Raw genomic sequence first — 19939 nt, forward strand, 5'->3', positions numbered from 1 at the left:
CTGATTGTGCTTTGTATTGCTGCTGAGTAATATGCCTAAACAACGTCAAGATTGGTCTGACTAACTTTGTGAAATCACAGTACTTGAATCCACACATTTATTATATGCCTTCTAATGTGATTTGACCATTTTCCTTAATTGTAGCTCACATAGAGAATTAGTGAGCTGCGTCGGCTGGACCACAGCCGATGAGTTGTACTCCTGCAGTGAAGACCACCAGATCCTCAGGTGGAACCTTCTGACCAGCGAGACCAGTCTTGTGGTAAAATTGCCAGAGGACTTCTACCCCATTGACCTGCACTGGTTTCCCAAGACAGTTGGCGGCAAGAAGCAGACGCCGGCTGAGATTTTTGTGCTAACCAGCACTGATGGCAAGTGGTTTATTTATATTTTTCAGCCATTCATTTTCCACTGACTGAAAAGTTATCGAGTCTATCTCAGCGGGTAGGGGTAAACCCTGGACTGGTGGCCAGTCACAAGGCAGAAGGCACACTTATACAAGTAAAGTGACCATTCCTACTCACATAAAACCTTAGGACAATTTAGAGTCTTCGGTGAACCTAACATGTGGGAGAACACATTATACAGAGAAAACCCACACAAGTACGGGGAGAACTTGCAAATCTGCAAAGAAAAGGCCAGAGCTGAGGTTCGAACCCAGAACCGCAGAACCGTAAGGGAGGCATGCCAAACTACATGCTGCCTATTCATATTTTCGCACATTTATTTAATTTACACTGGTTGACAACTAGTGGTTTTCAATAACTGGTAAACAGCTTTAAACTTTTCCGGTTTGCCTCGGTGTTTTTCCACTCATTTTTGTTTCTGAATTTAATATGGATGCTTGTGTCATCCCTGATCATAATGCATAATTACAGCGTTTAACTGCATTCTTGCATAATTGTATCACATCATATAAATCAACTTTTATAGCTGAGAACCCAAATTTGTGATTCGGTAGCTACCGATTTAAACATATAACGGAATGCCATCAATTTTACATAACACAGCTGACATTATATTACAACAGCTTCAAAGAAACTGCTTGCCTGATGAGTAATAATAAAATAGCTCAAGCCACTAAAAATGGACCTGATTTTAGCTAAGCCAAAACATTCAAACGGTTTAACATTCATCCAGTGCGTCGCTTCTTTTACGGATGTTGGTGAGCTAGAGCCGATCGCAGATGATTTTAGGCCATAGGAGTGGTGGCACCTATGTTCAAATTTAAGTTAACATATGAAGCAGGATTTTAGAATGTTAGAAAGCCGGGAGACATAGAGAAACCCCACGCAACAACTCCACTGAAGGGCCTGATCCGAAATTCAAACCCAGAATACCTCTACTGTGTGGAAGAAGTGTAATGTGGTTGAACATGTCCCATGTTTTTATTTTGCTTCCAGTGCTAATTATGTGTTGACCCGTACTGTAAAGTGACAAGCACTGCCTGTCTTCAAGCTGCATTAGAAACAAACACACAGAATGTGGATGTACTATTATGTCAGGCAACATGTGGTCAGAATACTAATAACAGTGTAGGGTTGCATAAGCGCACCCCCCCAAACTGAGGCAGCAATTTTCTCTGGCAGACCATTGAGTCATGAAAACTCAGCTTTTATTCACTGTTGCAGCTTTAGTTTTTCTCTCTTTCCTTGCTACAGTGTCACTTTTATTTTTAAGATATTGTATCCAACAAGTTATCATTAAACTGTTAAAATAGTGCTTCATTTGCAACTACTCTCAACTTTGCATGCTTATCCTGAAATCTTTGGTAAAAGGTCATTATTGATATGATAATAATTTAACAGTGAATCTTATATCTATTTATGAAAAAAAAAGTAAATATTTCAGTTCACCCTTCAGAATTTTTTTTTGCATGGAAATGTTGATGATGCAACCTGAGATGAATAAAACAACAAAAATAAAATCTTCCATGCTTCAGTTTTCATTTGAAAAAATATAACCACTGTTGCTAATGGAATAGAAAAAAAAGCCCTATTCAATTACTTGCCTGAATCCCGTTTAATTTCTTTATTCACGCTAACTTGAGTAGGGAATGCGCGCACCCGACCTCAACATGGCCTTTCCCCCTTTCTCTGCAGGGAAGTTCCACCTTGTGTCCAAGACGGGACGCATTGAGAAGAGTGTTGAGGCTCACAAAGGAGCTGTTTTAGCTGGCAGGTGGAACCATGATGGGACTGCTCTCATTACAGGTAAGACATAAACTGGATTAACAAATAACTTCCATTTAATACTGTGTATTTAATCTACCTGGTAGAATGTTATGGTGGTGGTCAAATTGAAGAATGTTGAAACGTGTTTCTCCAATGTTACAATCTATTTAGCTGGAGAAGATGGGCAGATCAAAAACTGGTCCAAAAGTGGCATGCTGCGTTCAACGCTCGCAAGCCAAGGTAAGACAGCAAATTTGAAGAATTAGCCGTTTGGCTGAAAAGTAATGTCGCAGTCAACATTTTTAAAACAATAATTATATAATGACAGCAGGCCATTTTTGCAGGTTCTCGCACAACTGTCCGCTGTTTGACTTGCCCCACGCTGTCATTTCCAAAGCAGTTTTCGTAAACAGATTATTCTAAAAGGCTATCAGGAAGGAAATGGTTAGCCCTTGATTGGCGCTCCTTGACTATGCTCATATAAGGCATGTGCGCGCATGCATTCAGCCTTTTGGGCTGTATTGTTTGAACCGTAAACCGATCTGTTTTGGGATGCTAGATGACTTGGGTATAGGATTAGTTCCAAAGTCAAACCTGTAGCTAAATAAAACCTTTATTTACCTTACGGGAAATGCTTCAAGTGAGGATGCAACAAAACAATACCAGTACTCTGTCTGTATTCATACTCATAAACACCATACCAAGCTACATCACCCGATACCCTTTTGCCAGCCTGTCATATGCTATACTATTTGTCCTCCTTGCGAACAGTCCTTCAAGTTGTTTATTGGCAGTCCCAGTTGAAGTTTACAGTACAACGTGCGCAAAATAGAGTAGTATATATTTAGCCCAATGTTAACACATAATGCAAAACACCATAGAGGGGATAGCAAATAGCATCAATATCACAGTATAAATGTTTCAATAGCTTCTACTCGAGCACATGAGCAACACAGCAAAGGTGATACAGTATAGCAGTACTCAAGACATGTTGAAAAATAAGATTTGACCACAGCTTTGTCGAAAACGTTCTTCTTTGTCTTTTTCGTAGAATCTCCGTGTGTTATCTGCATGCGTGCGCCACACTGCCAATGTGCATTCCATTCTTTTTTATTATTGATGTAACTTTAGCCATATTGTACTGAGTAGCCAAGGTAAGAGACAAGTGAAACCCCTTCCTGTGTTGCAGTAGCTTCCATTTTCTCTTCTGTGGTCGTAAGTAACCACACGTGTGTAGTTAATGCTCACTGAGCTTAAGTCTTATAAAATTTGTTTTTTTTTTGTGTGTGACTTTTGAGACAGAGTTTGAGGGGGGAAAGTATTTTGCACTCAAGATCAGCTGTTGATTCGATCATCCACTCCTGTATTCACTAATGCATCATAATGTTTCGAACCTTTACTGAGATTTATTAAAAGCCTCACCAAGAGACTACCAATGAATGAAACATTTCTCTATCCAGTTTTCATTCCACTTGGCTCACTTGTTAACTGATCAATTGGGCTTTTGGGCTTATTAATTATTAATAGTAGCAGGCCTTTTTGGAAAATGGATGGCACACCCCTGTTGAATGTGGCGGGCGTTGTGGAAAAACTTGGCAGGCGGAAATGGCCAATTCTGATCCTGTATGTGCACCCCCCCCCCTACCCCCGATGTGGGGCTGTTTGAAGCATGAGCTGCTGGGGTAGTGGGATGCTGAACAGAGCCACAGATGTGTAAAACACCTGGATAGAGACGCAAGATGTGCCCTCGTCCACATGGCTCTTAGATCACTGCAGGTGTTGCTGCACTAAAGAGCCCCAAAAGTACGCACACACAAGCCCCGGGAACAAGCTGTGGTACATCATTGTGTTTGTCTCGACCCAATTTCTTTTTGCTCTTAGACTACATTTAAAACATGCAAGTGTTATTTGAAGCTTGCCTCATCCACCATCTTGTTCCCTTTGTCAGGTTTAGATCATGTGACCGGTTTGCATATGTGAGAAACCACATGCACCTGGTGCGGGGTTAAATGTCAGCCCGCACTGCACACGTGCGTATCCGCAACCCTAACTCGTAAACACGCGCGCACACTCGCGCCTATTCCGCAGAGGTTAGGCAGCTTTGCACAGCTGGTGTGCCTTCTATATGCTGAATGATAAAGAGAGCCCTGAGGGGAAAGTGATCGCTTCTAAGAGTTGTGCTCATCACTGTTGTGGGCCAAAGATACATTTTCCTTGATCAAATACAGGAGAAGTTTAGACACACATACTGTAATTGAATGTATATTTGCTTAGTGACATCCTTCCGTTTGTCATGGTTGAAAATATGCATAAAGGTGGTTTTGTGTGTTCTACAGGCTCTCCCGTGTATTCTGTGGCCTGGGGCCCAGACTCCGAGAGGATTCTGTACACATCGGGCCGACACCTGGTCATCAAACCTCTACAACCCAGCGCCAAAGTCATACAGGTACACTATGTTGGAACTTTTTATTTCCTGATACTTTTTGCTTTTTAACACAATTTGGAGTTCAATGCAAAAAAAGGGAGAATCATACCTCAAAACTATGGACATCAAACTGATAAATAAACCTTTTATGTGCATATAGGGGCAATACTGGTGCATCGTGATTTTAGTTCCGTAGCTCTCGTTTCACAGTTGCAGAGTAGTATTAGTGTTACACGAGTCGGGTCAAATTGGGGTGAATTTGGAAGCAACCTCAGTAAAGCGTTTCATATACCAGCCACTTAATGAAAGGGTGTAACCCATAGTTTCGGTGGAAAGGACCACCATCACATCCAACATGATTTCCACAGCCTCATACAGTCACAAATAACAGAGATGTCCATGAATATTTATGCTGTTTCCCCCTTTGGGCCCTTTAGTCTAGTATGGAAGATATAGGGTGTGTAGAGAGGGGAAACATAATACCTGCTCACTGTCACACATCATAAAGACAAAAAAAACACATGCATGCAGTATATAAGCAATTCCTTGTTTGCTCTTTAACTCTTTGACTGCCAAAAACGTTAAATAACGTTTAGTAAAATCCTATGGAGGAGTGCCAAAGACGTTAAAATACGTTGTTTTTTTTTCAAAACAGAGGTGAAACTAACCATTTTCTATTGTTGATTACTGAAAAACGGAATAAGGTAGAAACAAACTTTTTTTTCTGATGAAAGATGAGAGTCCAATCTTTCATTTGGTAGTATGTGTGTTTCCATAGTCCAAACACATAATTTTCTGTGGACCTTGAAAGATCAGTCAAAAATGTCAAATGTCAAAAAGTTGTAATTTCTGTCTCTCTCTCTAGTGGAAGGCGCACGATGGGGTCATTCTGAAGGTGGACTGGAACTCAGTCAATGACCTCATACTGTCGGGAGGAGAGGACTGTAAATACAAGGTGCGAACAGTGTTCCGGGCATACTGGAGCTTCTCTCTTTTGTTGTTGTTGCACCTTGAAAAAAAATCCCTCTCGTCTCGTCAACAGGTGTGGGACAGCTTTGGCCGCCTGCTTTACTTCTCGCTGTCACATGACTACCCAGTCACCTCCTTGTCCTGGGCTCCAGATGGAGAAGTGTTTGCCGTGGGCTCCTTCAACACTTTGCGACTCTGTGACAAAACTGGGGTGAGTAAAAAGACTTATTTTATATCCTCTATCATTCAGACTATACTTTAATTACCACCCTCGGTGACTGTTAACCTCGCAGTGGTGCAGTCACACACTCAAAGGCGTCTTTTTCACCCGGAGAAGTTTAGCCTATGACAGAAACATGACATGTTTGTAGAGGTTTCTGCGATAAACTATAGCAGCTCATATGGATATCTGTATAGTGTCATAAAATCGTACAGATATTTAAAGACCTCCTCAATTGAATTCAGAGAATTGTTTCTAAATACATCATACATGTTTGCAGATAATTTCTTAAAACGTGCATCAATATAAAAACTTGAGCCCCTTCATTTGCATCAGCAGTTATCCGGTGCAGTTAGCTAGCTCAAAATGTCTAAACCCTAAAAATGCATCCCCCTTTGGACATTCCGTTAAGGTGGCAGCTTTAGAGTGCCTCGTTATCGGATGTGAATGTGTGCATGTGATGGTGAGAAAGGCGTAAGCGCCAGGAGGGAGTGACATTTTTTAAAACGTTTTTTTTTATTTTGAAAGTCAGCGTTAACTTTCGACTGAGGCTTGCGATGAGGCGGCATCCATTTTTTGGGTTTGAATTGAGCATGGTTTTCATAGGACACGGCATAAAGGAAGGTTTGATTTTTCACAGTTTTGTAGCCTCATTTTATATACTTGATTTCACTTATTAAAATGTGAGTGTGTCAAATTTATAAGACATATTTTCACAGACAAAATAAAGTAACTCATTTAAACAGCTAAATTTCCTTTATTCTATCGCAGACATTTTTCAGCTATTTAAATCCTTTTTACGAGTGATTGCAAAAAAAACCCCCAAAAAAACATCATGAGTCTTACAGTAAAGCAAGTAATGAAACCCTGCAGCATAATATGCCGTAGTTTGCCATAATAATTTCGTAGTGGTCATTTTTTGCGCTAATTGGGCTTAAGATCAAATCTCTTTACTTCAATATGACATTTTCCCTTTACAAAGTAGCCCCCCCCCCCACACACACACACACACTAACTCTATAGATCAATTCATCCAACAATCCATTTTCGATACTGCTAATCCTGTTCAGCGTCACGGCACAGAGACTGGAGCCTGTCACAGCTGACTGTGGGCGAGGCATTAAACGTCAAGTCAAATTCTACTAAATTCTCCTGAGAACTCATTCTTTTAGACTGGAGTCCCATGCATGTACAATTACAATGACAATATAATACACTTCTCTTTTTGTATATGCTCCATCCATTCCCTTCTCTTGTACCAAAATAGCATTCCTGTTTGTCAAGTAATTTGCCCAAAAGTCCACGATGTGTACCCACATTGTCAGCTATTGCAGTGCGCTGTGGTTTGCATTGTGTTGCATTTGAGGGCTTGTTGCCCTCATGCGCATTGTTTCTGTCTACAGAGGCTGTATGCCATATGTTCTCATTACCTGGTGCTCATGGTAACTGGAGATGAAAAGCATAACGAATGGTAATTGAACATTTGGCCAGAAATAGCATTGCATGCACCGCCCTCGTGGGACATTTTGGTCTTCTTTTGAGGAGTTTACATGTACATGTCAAGACGGTGTGCCGCATCGGACGTGCTGTAATGAAAACAAACCTGTGTTATGCTGTGCTGATCACATGGTATTTCATGCTCCATTTTTTTTGACTTAATTAGGATCAAATGGTAACGTTCCCTCCGGTGCCAAAAAAGGCTGGGGAAGTCTCTTATGCTTTTAATGTTACTTTGGGTTTTTTGACGGGGGGGGGGGGGGGGGGATTACAGTAGGTTGTGGAAAAACTTCCAGATTATTGCTGTGATCTGATGAAATCATTCAAATGAGGCCATCTTGTATCAATTTTCTTTGGTCTAGACCAAAATATAAAAAGAGAGTACCATTAAAACTATAAACTAAAAAAAAAAAAAAAAAATCTATAAACGGGCAACACTGAATACAATTTATGTCGTTATTTTTTTAAATGATCCAAGTCGCCTAACCCCCTTATTATGGCTTTGTTTATGTGGTTGATGGGTCCCCAATTTTCAAACGGCAGCGCCACTTGCCTCACTTTGGTGTGCGCCTTGCTTGAGGCAGTCTGAGGATGAAGACGAGGAGGAGGATTATGTCTCTGCCCTGCTTGAACCGGAGGGAAGGGCACGCTTGCTTTCTCCTCCCGGAAGCTCCACCGAGACTGTGTGTACTGTAGCGTGGCGTGGGAGGCTTGCCGAAAAAGAAGGAGTGGGATTTAAGAAAAAAGAAAGTAGTCCATTTTGGTGCAGTACAGTGTCAAGTTAGCCGCAATAATTGTGGATGTGAGTTTGAACACAAAATTTAAAGATTGTGTGCTGTACCTGTCTGGATGCCGTGTTTGCGCGTAGTGCAGTACGGGTTAAGCAGCTGCTAAACCTTTTTTTTTTTTCTCACTATAGCATGACTAATGGGAAGGAGTTTCATTCTGTATCTGATACAATGAAACCTTGCACTTAAACCTATGACTGCTGGCTCAGCAGGATTGGCGCTGCACATTTAACCCCTTCACCTCCTGTCCGGCTCCACTCTTCTCTTACCCTAAATGCTCAGCTCTGCTCTCCTCACTCCCCCTTGTTATTATCACATCGGAGTAGCGGGGCGGGATGGGGGTGCGGGGGTGGTTGGGGAACACACATCCCAGAGACCCGAGTTTACATTGAGGAAAAAGTGCACGCAAGGCGCCCGGCAGATTGTTTTCTCTGAAGAATTGTTGTTATCATTAAATTGCACGATTGTTGTTATATATTCATTGGCTTCAGATGGCATTTGGTTGAGGTTTTGTGCGTGTGGAGTTTATTTCTCTACACGGGAGCCTTAACAAGACAACGATACAAAGAGGTCCACTGTCCCTTTTTTTTTACAAGATTGGTGTAGAAACAATAAGTCAGTGTCTGTGTGCCTCCCATAGTATATGCATGTGCCCGCATGCCTGGCTGCGTGCGTGCGCAGCCGCCGCTGCCGTGCAAATGTGCCTGCGAGACAGCAGTCTATTTACGAGGCGCTGCAGCTGGTGTCTAGCGTCTGGACCCTGTCACGATCTCTGACACTGCCACTGGCTAACAAGTAGGACTCATTGTGCCAGGCGATCTCCCACTTGCGCTCCTACCCCCAACCCTTTCCCTATACTCTCTCCGCCCCTTTTCCTTCTTCCCTCCACGGCACTTGTTTTTTTTTTTTTTTTCTTCCCCTCACTCAACTGTACGACCATGCCATAAATGTAAGTTCTGTTTAGTTTAGCTTTTTTATGATTCGTTTACGCTGCGCAATTTTCAGGTTGTACAAGAGCGCGGTTATCATGAGCGGTGATTAATTTTTTTTCCTAGAGGTGGTGGGGTATGTTTTGGACATGAAAAACTTGATTCATCTGAAGTAAAGAAATTGTACTTTGCTGACAGAAAATGTCAGTTTCTGGCAACAAATCTGTCCAGTAAGTCGTTTTGTGGTCTGCTTATATGAAACTCCGTTTAACACATTTTCTAACCCCTAACCCCCAATTAAAAAAAAAAAAGTCTAGATGTACCCATCACACACGCTTTAAAAACACATTTAAGCCAATTAAAACACCTAAACTGATCACGGCCTACTTTTTATAACCTTGTAGATGTATTTGAACACAAAAAACTAATTATAGTATAAAATGTGTAGAAACAACTATGTATAGTGCGTTCAGTAAATGTCTAAAAAGTGCATCTACCACTGGCTGCCTTTTCTCACGTGAGGGCATGACAGTAAGTAAAAGTACAAAAAAAAAACATACAATGTAGCATAGGTACGAACAATGTACTGCAAAATAGCCGAACAGCTTAAAGGGCGAATAACAAAAATCTAATTTTGTTGATCAATTTTTGCTGGTCATGCGCCCCACTATAAAATGTCAGAACAGCAATAAAACTATCTATTTTGTTACATGCCTTTCCTCCCATCCTTGAGGTTTTATCCAGTCACTCTATGTACTGTATGCCAATGATTTACAAAACTCTCTTCTCCTCTCAAGCTCCTCTTTGTCTGTGACGTACAAACCCACTCTCCTCCTGGAGGGGATTCTCTCGTAGAAGATGAATGGGAGTCCCTGGATGTTCCCCCTGACTCGTGTCAGTGTGTGTTGGTCTACCTCACGCTTATCAGTGCTCCCTCCTGCTTTCCCTTTGGCCTTGTCTACCTCCCTTTTTCTTGGGGAGTACAGGGGTTCCCCTTAAGGTCTTTGTGAGCCCGACTTTGCACTGCCAGCAGGGGATTATTAATGGCTCAGCATCAAAATTTGCCTCCCCTCCTCTCCTTAATTTAACTTATGCTGCATTTCCCTTTAGGCATGGGCCGAGATTAGATTCTGACGGTATAATAACCATGAAAAAAATAAAACATTATTATTATTATTATTATAAAAATATTGCAGTATATCATGATATTATAATTACAGCTCTAAAATGACTTTGAAAAATAATTTTTTTTCATTGAGGACCATCTATTTTGTTTTTATTTAAACTAAATATTGAATATTTGGCACAGAAGAAACATGTACCATGTTAAGTTTAAATTTCTGTTTTAATGCTTCTTAAAAAGTCACAATCTGTTATCACTGCTGAGCTAATTTTAGAACAGACCCGTGGGCTACTCATATTGTCCTTGGGGCTAACTCATACCCACTGGCACTATTTATTTCTTTATTTAGGACAATGCACATTAATCAAGAGAGCAAAAAGTGTCTCTTTCATTTTCTTGCCCCCTCCGCCCTCTTCCTCTGTGCCTAACTGCTCCCCCCTCCCGTCTGCTCATCGAGAAGGAGAAAAACAAGTTAATTGAGGCAATTAACTTCAAAGAGACGGCTCATTTACTCAACTCTGGAAGTTACAGGTGACAGCCACTCTTAGCGGTTACAGACGCTCCCCACCTTACGAACGAGTTACGTTTCGGACGATCGTTCGTAAGGTGAATTTGTTCGTAAGTTGCTTCAGTGCTACATTTTGTATTATAATTTATGTTTAAAGCCTATATAAGTATATTGAAGGTTTATATAAGTATGTTTAAGGCTTGTACAAGTAACCTGCATTGGTTTGTACTGAAAGAAACTTTTAATAAAATGGAGAGAATACATACGTACTGTACTGTACTACGTATGTTAGAAAGAGAGAGCGAAAGACACACACACAGTATGTACATGTACGTAATAAGATAAATAAAATGAAGTTTAACTTACTTTTGGAAGATGTACTCGATGCTTAAGGAGATGATGGAGGAGGAAGAGGAGGATTTTATATCATGAGAGATTCTTCGCCGTCGCTGGAATCGGCTTCAAAAGTTATTTCCTCCTCCATGGGGACCGGCGTTTTCTTCCTCCTCCTCCTCGACACGTTGCTCAGCCTCCAATGAGCTCTCACAGCGCCAAGCGTCTGTATTAGCGGCGGAAAGAAGCACTACGCGCAATACAAAATCTAACTTACAGCATCTCTTTCCGAACATTTTTCGACATACTGTACGCGCAGAAATGTTCATATGTACCGTTGTTCGTAACTCGAATGTTCGTAAGTAGGGGAGCGTCTGTATTCAAAACTTGACTTTTTAAAACCACGATAAACTGGTCATCGGCCCAATCATAGTTTCCACCACCAAGCAGTACAGTCGAGTTTTTTTTTTTTCATTCAAAAGTTGTAAATGAACCGAGCCATACAGAGAGCATTTGTCCTTTGGAGTATAATAGACACTACACTGCGCTTTCCTTTGTTCCATTTCCAGTTCTTTGGTTGACACTGTATGCTACCTCTTTGCCGAAACTGGAACTCTTTTGTGGTCGCTCCCCCCACTGCCCCAACACCCCCAAAATAAATGCATTCAATTTCATACATACATGGGCATTTGGGCTTCTACCATTTACCAGAATTTCCTAAAGTACTCAACACTGGGTTTCTTGCTTGAGGACTTCATAAATAGGCCTGCTGCTATTTAATATTTTTTGCCTCGAGTAGTCTACCATTAATTAATCGAGGACATTAATACGCATGTGAGGTGCAAATATTATTTTTGTCCACTAGGGGTCACCATCCTCACATTCTACTGTCGTATCTGTGATTGAGTGCGTATGGATGTAAAAAGCGTGGCGTAGATTTGGCTAGGCGTTGAGCGACTCGCCGCGAGTCGTGGCCATCGGCAGCTCGCGCACGAACGGGTTTTTTTTTTTTTTTTACCGTTCGTTCAATTAAGCGATTGAAAGTGCAGTGGCGGCTGTATCTGACCTTTTGCGGGGCCATTGCAATACTTTGTAGCTGTTGGCACATGGCACTTTATCTTCCTTATTTATTGGTGGGAAATGATGTCAAACTTTGGACATACTCGTTCTTTATGGACCCTTTCTTATTTCGACACCAAATGGCGCACGTGACTGTAGACGTTTTTAAAAAATATATATAATAATCCTTCCAATTTCCAAAGCTTCGAGGCTTAGATTTTTCTCCGACCTATTTTGCCATCTACTTATTCAACCTATTCGATTAATTGTTATAAAGCCTGAGTTTGTAGCACTGTGCTGTGCTGCTACATTCATGGCCATCCCCTCTGCGCACCCTGTTGTGGAAATAAAAAACAGATTACCAAATCTCAACTATACAGCGGTAACTGAACTGAACTGAACCGAACCACTTGGTGGAAACGTGACTTCACATGCTGACTCTCTCTGTTCGTCAGCCAGCATTCACTCATTTTTTTGGCCGCGTAGCCTCTTATCCTGTGTGACATGCTTGCATTCACCCCTATCTTCTCCTCCAATAACTCTTCCATTAGGGGCGCGTATACCTGACCCGCTTTTTAGCGGTTTGATGCCAGCCGCCAACCCACATCTGGAAATCGCCGCTGCTGGAAGGGAATAAAACGGCGCAGAGTGAGCCACTGTTGGTGGAGCATGAAACGCCAAAAGAAAACCGCTGCAGATTTATTAGTCGGTGCACATTTATCTGTTTTCATCACACGAGAAGGGGACTTTTATTGTGGGAGGTGAGGAAGAGAAAATAAACGCATAATAAGGGGGTTGGAAAAACAGGAGAGAAGGGTCCACGCTAGAGTAGACAAAGTGAAATAATTAGCATGGGTTTGTCCAAAAGAAACGTCACGTGAAAGAAAAGCGGCGTATGTTGGGGGAGTGTGTGTAACCGAGAAGTAGAGCGAGAGCGAGGGAGCGTTGTCAAACAAAGAGAATCCTGAGTCAGCAGCAAAGCAGTTCTCTCTCTCGTTCTCTCTTCCTCTCTCTGCCACCCCCCCCCCCTCCTTTTTCAGCCTACAGTACAGGGCCACTCCTCTCTCTCCCTCTCTTTCCCTCCCTCCCTTTTACTTTACTCCGCTCCCTCCCCTTTACAAGTTTCTGCTCTTGCATGCTATTTCTTGCTTTCTCCGCTCCCCCTTTCTTCTCTCTGGCGGAGTTGAGGTTGCTCTCTGGTAGGAAGAGGGCAGCGCAGCATACTCATTCTGTCTTCTCTTTTGTATTCTTTGTAGCACGGTTTACCATTGATACGTTTTATTATTGTTAAAGTAGTCATACGTACTCGTATGTTGATTTCGGTATCATCCAGCCAAATTTTAAGATAATAGCCAAATTTTAAGATAATAGTTTATCCTTTTGTATTGTTATTTAGTGCCAAACAAGCTTTTTTTTGGTGTCTGTTTCTGCTCCCTTGCTGATGGTTGACCCCAATGCTTTGTGCAAGCATGTGAACAATAAAGCGTGTGTTTGTGCCTGTGTGCATAACGTGAGTTTGCGTAAAAGACACTTGTTGACACAGTATTACTTTTACACCTCTCTAGATGTGCGCTAAAATCACGCCTTGTTGCAAACCAAAACGGAGGGCATCATGACAAAGACAGCCGTTGGAAGGTGTCCCCCCCCCCCTTTTTCTGTCCACTAGATCCTGTAAAGTTGGGTCTACATAAAAGATGTTGGTTTCTCCTTCAACTTTCTATGTTGTTGCCTTCCTTTTTTTTTCTCCCCTCTCTACATGTCACCACCATTTCAAACCCCCAACTCTCAGCCCCGCTGGCAAATTCATCATTCTTGGCGAAACCTCAAGCGCCACTTGTTAAACAAACATGTCACACTCGCAAAAAAAGAAGCGATGAAAAGGTGCGGGGTGTCACTGGGTAACCAATGCAGCCGGATAATAGGACTTTTGCAACTTGTGTATCTTTTCAAACATTGCTGCCAAGGCTGAGTTCATTAAGCTCTGTATTGAGGACTGGGGGAGCTTGAAAAGGGGGGTGTTGTGTGTGTCCCTCTGTGTTTGTCCCACTTCTTGGCACGCAAATAAGACATTGACAATGTCTGGTTTGCGCAGTTGGCCGTATTTTGTCATAAGGGATGTAACGATATCCAAACATCACGATACAATATTATCACGATATGAAGGTCACAATACGCTAATTATCACGACATTTTGATGAGGTTGGCGATACAAAAAAAGGTCACAATATTGTAAAAAAAAATAGCTCATACGGGAAAAAAAAACACGCACACATTTTGCTTTTGTACATTACAGCAATAAAAAAAATATATATATATATATATATATATTGAGGCACTTACTTGCTAATGCAAGCACACATTGAGTTCCTACACATATCGACTCTGTTCACAAGCATATTACGTTCCCCTTCATCTGAGCATTAGCGTGGATTTTAAAGATGGAAAGGCCAAAACATGCCTTGTGAAAATTAAACTGCACTAAAAAACTAGCCACCAGAGGGTGCTAGAACTTCAGATATGGAAATCAACCCGACTTTTTTAACAGATATGCTGCTTTGACTATCGTGACACGACGAGGACGATATATTGTCCTCGTCAAACCCATTCACTAATAAAGCTGTTTACCAAAAAATAAAATGCAATAAGGATTCATATGCCTTCTGACATCTACGCTGAACGCTCTGTTGTACTTTCTCTTACACAACTTAATTTTCAACCTATTTATATATATTTTTTCCTTTTTTTTTTTTTTTTGCTGTTGTTGTCGTTGCTGTAAGCTAACCCTCAGTATGTCTCCCAAAAAATGCAAAGTGATAGTATTATTAGGACACTGAATTTTGTAACACAACGACTGCTGAAAAAAGAAAGACAGGCTGCTGCTTTGTACCACGGAGAGAGAGAGAGAGAGAGTGGAGTGAGGTACGAGGAGAGACGGCACCCACTTGGCCACACCATTTAAAGGCACAGCACATGAAGATACTACTGTGCGTGCTTGTGTGAGTGTCTTTGGGCTTCCATTAATTCATTTTCTGCTTATCCTCGCGAGTCACGGGTAGGGCTGTCGCTAATAATTTTTTCAGAATTGATTATCCTATCAATGATTCTATTGTTTACTTGGGTAATGGATGGAATCTGGAATATACAAGTACTGTACTCTAAGACTTAAGTTTGCCAACAACATTTTCATATTTATTTCTTATAGGCCAGGGTCTTGTCACACTAAAGTCAAGTAAAACATTTTTTTTATTTGTGCCCCCACCAGTCTAAACATATTCTGGTAAATATTGTGTTTGGTGAATATGAATTCAGTAGCAAAATCCACCTGTTTTTAATCCATCTCCGGGGGCGGCCATTTTGCCACTTGCTGTCGACTGAAAAAGACGTGACAGTGCTTGTGGACGTCGCATGATCAAACGTAAGTCGTGACAGTCGGTAAAACTTAAAACAAAAAAAAAAACTGATTCATCTACAAAATAATCGGCCAATTAAAACAATAATTGCCCGATCAAGTAAAACTTTTTTTTTTTTTTAAATCCGATTAATCTACAAAATAATCGGCCAACTAATCAATTAAAACAATAATTATCCAATCAAATACAAAATAATCGGCCAACTAATCAATTAAAACAATAATTATCCAATCAAGTCATTAGTACTTTGTACCTTCTTCACACTTTCTCGACCCAATAGTCATGGTGTTAAAGTTGGGTAAAGAGTCTAGTTGGTTTTTAACCCTTTGCAGCGTGTCAAAACATAACCAAATACCTAAATTGTGTGCGTGTGTGTGTGTGTGTGTGTGTGTGTTTGAGAGAGATCGTAAGCACATGTGTGCATAGTTGGTGCTAATAGAATTCTGCTGTCCAGCTCACAGCTGTGTCTTGCTGATGAGTCCCAGGAGGCCCCAGCATGTGTCTATGGTTACTATGTTGAGGCTCCAGCATGAAACCATGTGCAGATCATTACTCTCCCTCCCTCCCTCCCTTTTTCTCTATCTGTCTCTCTCTCTCTCTCCCTCCCTCTCTCTTACTCACTCCCTCGAGCTATCTATTCTCTAGCTTGCCTTCCATTGACAAAGCTCCCAACTAGTGTCATTCTACAGTCACAAGGGTCCGGCCTATCTGCCGGACATTTGTAGAGCTCCACCGGTGCTCCTCCGCTTTGAAGACATTGGTTTGTTGTTGTTGTCTGCCACTGAAGATGGCAAGTGTACTTGGTGTACTGAATATTGAGTAATTGAACAGATGTAGAACTGGTCTACCCCACGTGGCTTTATTTTCTGTCCTACTCAAATCGGAAGTTTTTTTTTAGGGAGAAAACAACCCTGCATAAGCCCAAGAATTAGTTTTACAAGCACAATGTGGATTGCATTGTTTATAAGTGGAATTTCTCAGGCAGAAATTGATCTGTTCCGAGACGACCTACGATTTGTTGCAATTTTTCCCATGGGTAATCAAGCAAAAAGAAATAATCCAGCCTAGGATCAAGGTCGCAAACATAAGAAGTTATTAACTGTATTGGCAACTTTTTAAAGTAACATTTACAAAACATTTGCTTAAACATGTTGTTCGTTGTTTTTAATAATAAAATGTGAAAAGGAAATGGGGCATAATGACTCAAGCATCTGACTTTTTAACGTTCTTAATTGCAATTGGGTGAGGAGAGGGAAGTATGTTCTTCCCTGCTAAAGCTGCTGACCCCCCCCACTCCCCCCCCGTGACCCGACTCCAGATAAGCGGTAGATGTTGGATGGATAATTGCAAAGAGAAGTTAACCATCGTTAACAGTACGCCATAAACACCTCCACAAATAACCTTTCATAACCCAATGTTGATGCATATGTCACTGTCAGATTCTTCTCTACAGTAAAACCATTTTGTGAGACTGTTCCGTCTTTGTGAATAGGGTGTTGCAAAAAGACAAAGAAAATGCACGGACTGAGCTAATATTTCAGTGCTTTAAGATAATGTTTCGCATGGCGGCGCTCCAAACTCTGAAGTTTTGCGGCTTCAGAGGTAGCCCTTGTTGTGTGTTCTCCCAAATCATCCAGTTCCAAATTGTAGAAACTCTGGATAGGAGGGGGGGGGGGGGGGGAACTAAAGAAACCTTTTTGTTATGTTTGATTTAATTCAATCTAATGCAAAATCAAGTAAAGCAATTAATACCTGAATAGAGCTTTTAACCCCAAAGTTCTTCTAGTCAGTATATTTTTTAAGGCTAGTTCCCAGTCAGATGGTTGATAACGTACAGGTCTCAGCACTTCTGGTGATTCTTATCCTTGTAGTCAACCCTGTTTTGAGTCGAAGGGTCACTGTCAAGCTGACGTTTACTAATCCCCCAAAAGATTGATGAAACCCCATCCAAAGCCGCCTCCTCAAAACAACCGTTTCTTTTAATAGTCCAAACTCCTCCTCACGCTTGCACCTTACAGAATTGGTTTGGTCTTAAAGGAGAAGCTCGGTGTCAGCATTTTCATACAACACCGTCTGTTTATGGCCAGATACTTGTATATATGTCTAGTGTCTATTACACTCGCACATGTGTGTTGTGTTTATTGTGTGTGAGGATTTACGCTCCGTACCTGCGCTGCCAGGTCCTGTCCTGCGCGCACACACAGCCCCACAGGCAAACTGAAGCCAGCTGGCTTTTCGCTGAGCGTCATCCAGCTGTTGTGATTTATTTAAGGCTGTTAACCCTCGACTAGTTTGGCTCCCAATCGCGCGATGCTCAGCTAACAAGTAACACAGCTCTTCTTTAGCATAGATCTACTTCGATTGAATGAATATGCATGATAAAATAAAAAAAAAATCTCCTCATGTTGTTTTTGTTTTCTATTTCTGCCACATAAGTAGTGTTTTCATTGACCTTCTTTTGTTTTTGTTATTTTAGATGGCAGGGTTATGCAAAATCTACCTACCTACTTAAACTGCGGGAAGAGGGGAGGGGCTCTCCTGGGTAAAGCAAAAAATAAATAAACTCTTAAATTTAGATGCAGATCCACGGATTTTAGCTTGGCCTTGTCATTGCGAAACAGAGCCCTTTGCGCCATTTTCTTAAATTCTCTTTGAATAATGCATGATTCTTTATTGACGGCATAGATCTGTGCTTTGCCGAGTGTCATTCTAATTTTTTATCTTTGGAGCTTTAATGGAGGAACAAACGATCATTTGTTTAGCAATAAAAGATGGTCTAAAGTTAGGTAAATAAAGAATAGATTTTAAAATGAATGCTACTGGTCTATAAATCACTGAATACGTTAAGCAAAGGTTGATTGAATATAAACCCAGTAGGGCTCTGAAATCTGCAGACTCAGGTCAGTTAATAGAGCCCAGAGTTAAAAGCGTGAAATCAGCCCAGAGTGTAAATGCTTTTAAATCCAGGTTTAAAAAAAATAAAAAATAAAAAAAAAAAATAATAAAAAAAAAATATATATATATGTATATATTTTTTTTTTTTTTATTGAGTTGCCTTGCGTATGAAATCTGCTACATAAAATAATTAAAGCCGCCTTGGTGGTTAAAACACCCGTAGACCCATTCACTAATGACTCAGGTCTGGTAAAACGAATCAGGTCTGCCACTACTGAAGGCTAATTTCATGTCACTTTATTGTGTTACTTTGCTGACCCATTAGCACTAATAGCAGTTTCAAACTATTTTCCACAGAGTGACAGGAGTGCCCGAGATGAAGGGCAACAAGAGAATCAAAGGTGGGGAGGTCTCATGACCCTTCGTCCGATTAGCATTTTGTTGTGCATCAGTGCACTGGGGGAAGTTTTGAGTGGTCGTCGACAGACATATTTTAATGCCTAAGACATAATGGTTCTGAATCAGCAGATAGCTCCACTGGGAGCTATTAGTGAAGACATGTGTCATTAACTCCTTCCTGGCCTAAGTTCCAGCCCAGCCCATCCCCCTTTAACAAGACCCATCCAGACCAAAACAGTCTTTCGTAGTACACAGAGTGGATGAAGGGTCAAAATAGGATTAAGAGAAACAAATTTGAGTTGTACCATAATCTAAAAACACATTGAACGTGCATGTTTTTTTTATACTTAGTAGGACATATTTTCTGTAATAAAAATACAAAACAGGATCATGTTGCCCAAAGGATTACTACCGTATTTAAACTATTTCCTGCTGAAGGTTAGCATGTATTATTTTTGTCCCCTTGGGGTCACCATCCTCACATTCTTCTGTAGTGTCTGTGACTTTGCATGTTTATGGTTTTAAAAGGCGGAGTCTGGCCTGGTGAGTGACATGGGCGTCAGCGTTGGTCTTTCGGCATTTCCATTGTGCTTGTAATTTTGTATATATAGCGCTTTTCTACCTTACAAGCGCTTTACATTAGACTACTTTTTTTTTTCCTCTCCTTTTTTTTAAATTGATGTATTTTTTTTTTTCTGGAGAAATTCATCTACTGATGACGCAGCATCAGGAGCAAGTGGGGGTTCAGTATCTTGCTCAAGGATACTTCGACGTGGTCACAATGGCATGGGATCGAACCCACAACCTCTGGGTTGTGAGCCGCCCCCAAACACAAATACAAATGCATCAACTTCAAACTTGATGTCTACATCAAGCATTGATACGATGACCCCCATTTTCCCTGTAATACCATCGCATCCCAGAGGTTCATTTCAGCAGTTCGGCACTCCAGGGTTTCTCACCTACACGCAACTAACGTATGTGCGTCTGAATCACATTAACACACACGTGTCAACACACACACAGGATGTATGCGTGAGTGTTTTTTTGCTCTGTGCTCCAGAGCGATCGTCTGAAGTGTAGGATTACCAGACCTCGTCTTCTGCCGCCACACAAACACTCGTGTGTACATGTTTGTCTGCATGCATTGCTTTATATGCGCGGTCGTCTACGTCTATGAGCTCATTGTGAGTTTGAGGGACCCTCCACC

General features: G+C 41.2%; 1 protein-coding gene across 2 annotated transcripts in view; it reads left to right on the forward strand.

The window, feature by feature from the left end:
• ift80 (intraflagellar transport 80 homolog (Chlamydomonas)) overlaps nucleotides 1–19939 on the forward strand; it is a 38199-nt gene that overhangs the window by 936 nt on the left and 17324 nt on the right. Inside the window, exons 3-9 of one of the 2 annotated variants that reach the window (XM_077566525.1) lie at nucleotides 148–228; nucleotides 318–371; nucleotides 2103–2213; nucleotides 2346–2414; nucleotides 4511–4620; nucleotides 5465–5554; nucleotides 5642–5779. In XM_077566525.1, coding sequence (XP_077422651.1) covers nucleotides 189–228; nucleotides 318–371; nucleotides 2103–2213; nucleotides 2346–2414; nucleotides 4511–4620; nucleotides 5465–5554; nucleotides 5642–5779 — 612 coding nt within the window. In that variant the 5' untranslated portion in view covers nucleotides 148–188. Of the gene's footprint in view, nucleotides 1–147; nucleotides 372–2102; nucleotides 2214–2345; nucleotides 2415–4510; nucleotides 4621–5464; nucleotides 5555–5641; nucleotides 5780–19939 lie in introns of both variants that reach the window. The other variant, XM_077566524.1, reaches the window with a different exon arrangement.

This window comes from Vanacampus margaritifer, chromosome 5 (assembly GCF_051991255.1).
Source record: "Vanacampus margaritifer isolate UIUO_Vmar chromosome 5, RoL_Vmar_1.0, whole genome shotgun sequence".
NCBI classification, from domain to species: domain Eukaryota; kingdom Metazoa; phylum Chordata; class Actinopteri; order Syngnathiformes; family Syngnathidae; genus Vanacampus; species Vanacampus margaritifer.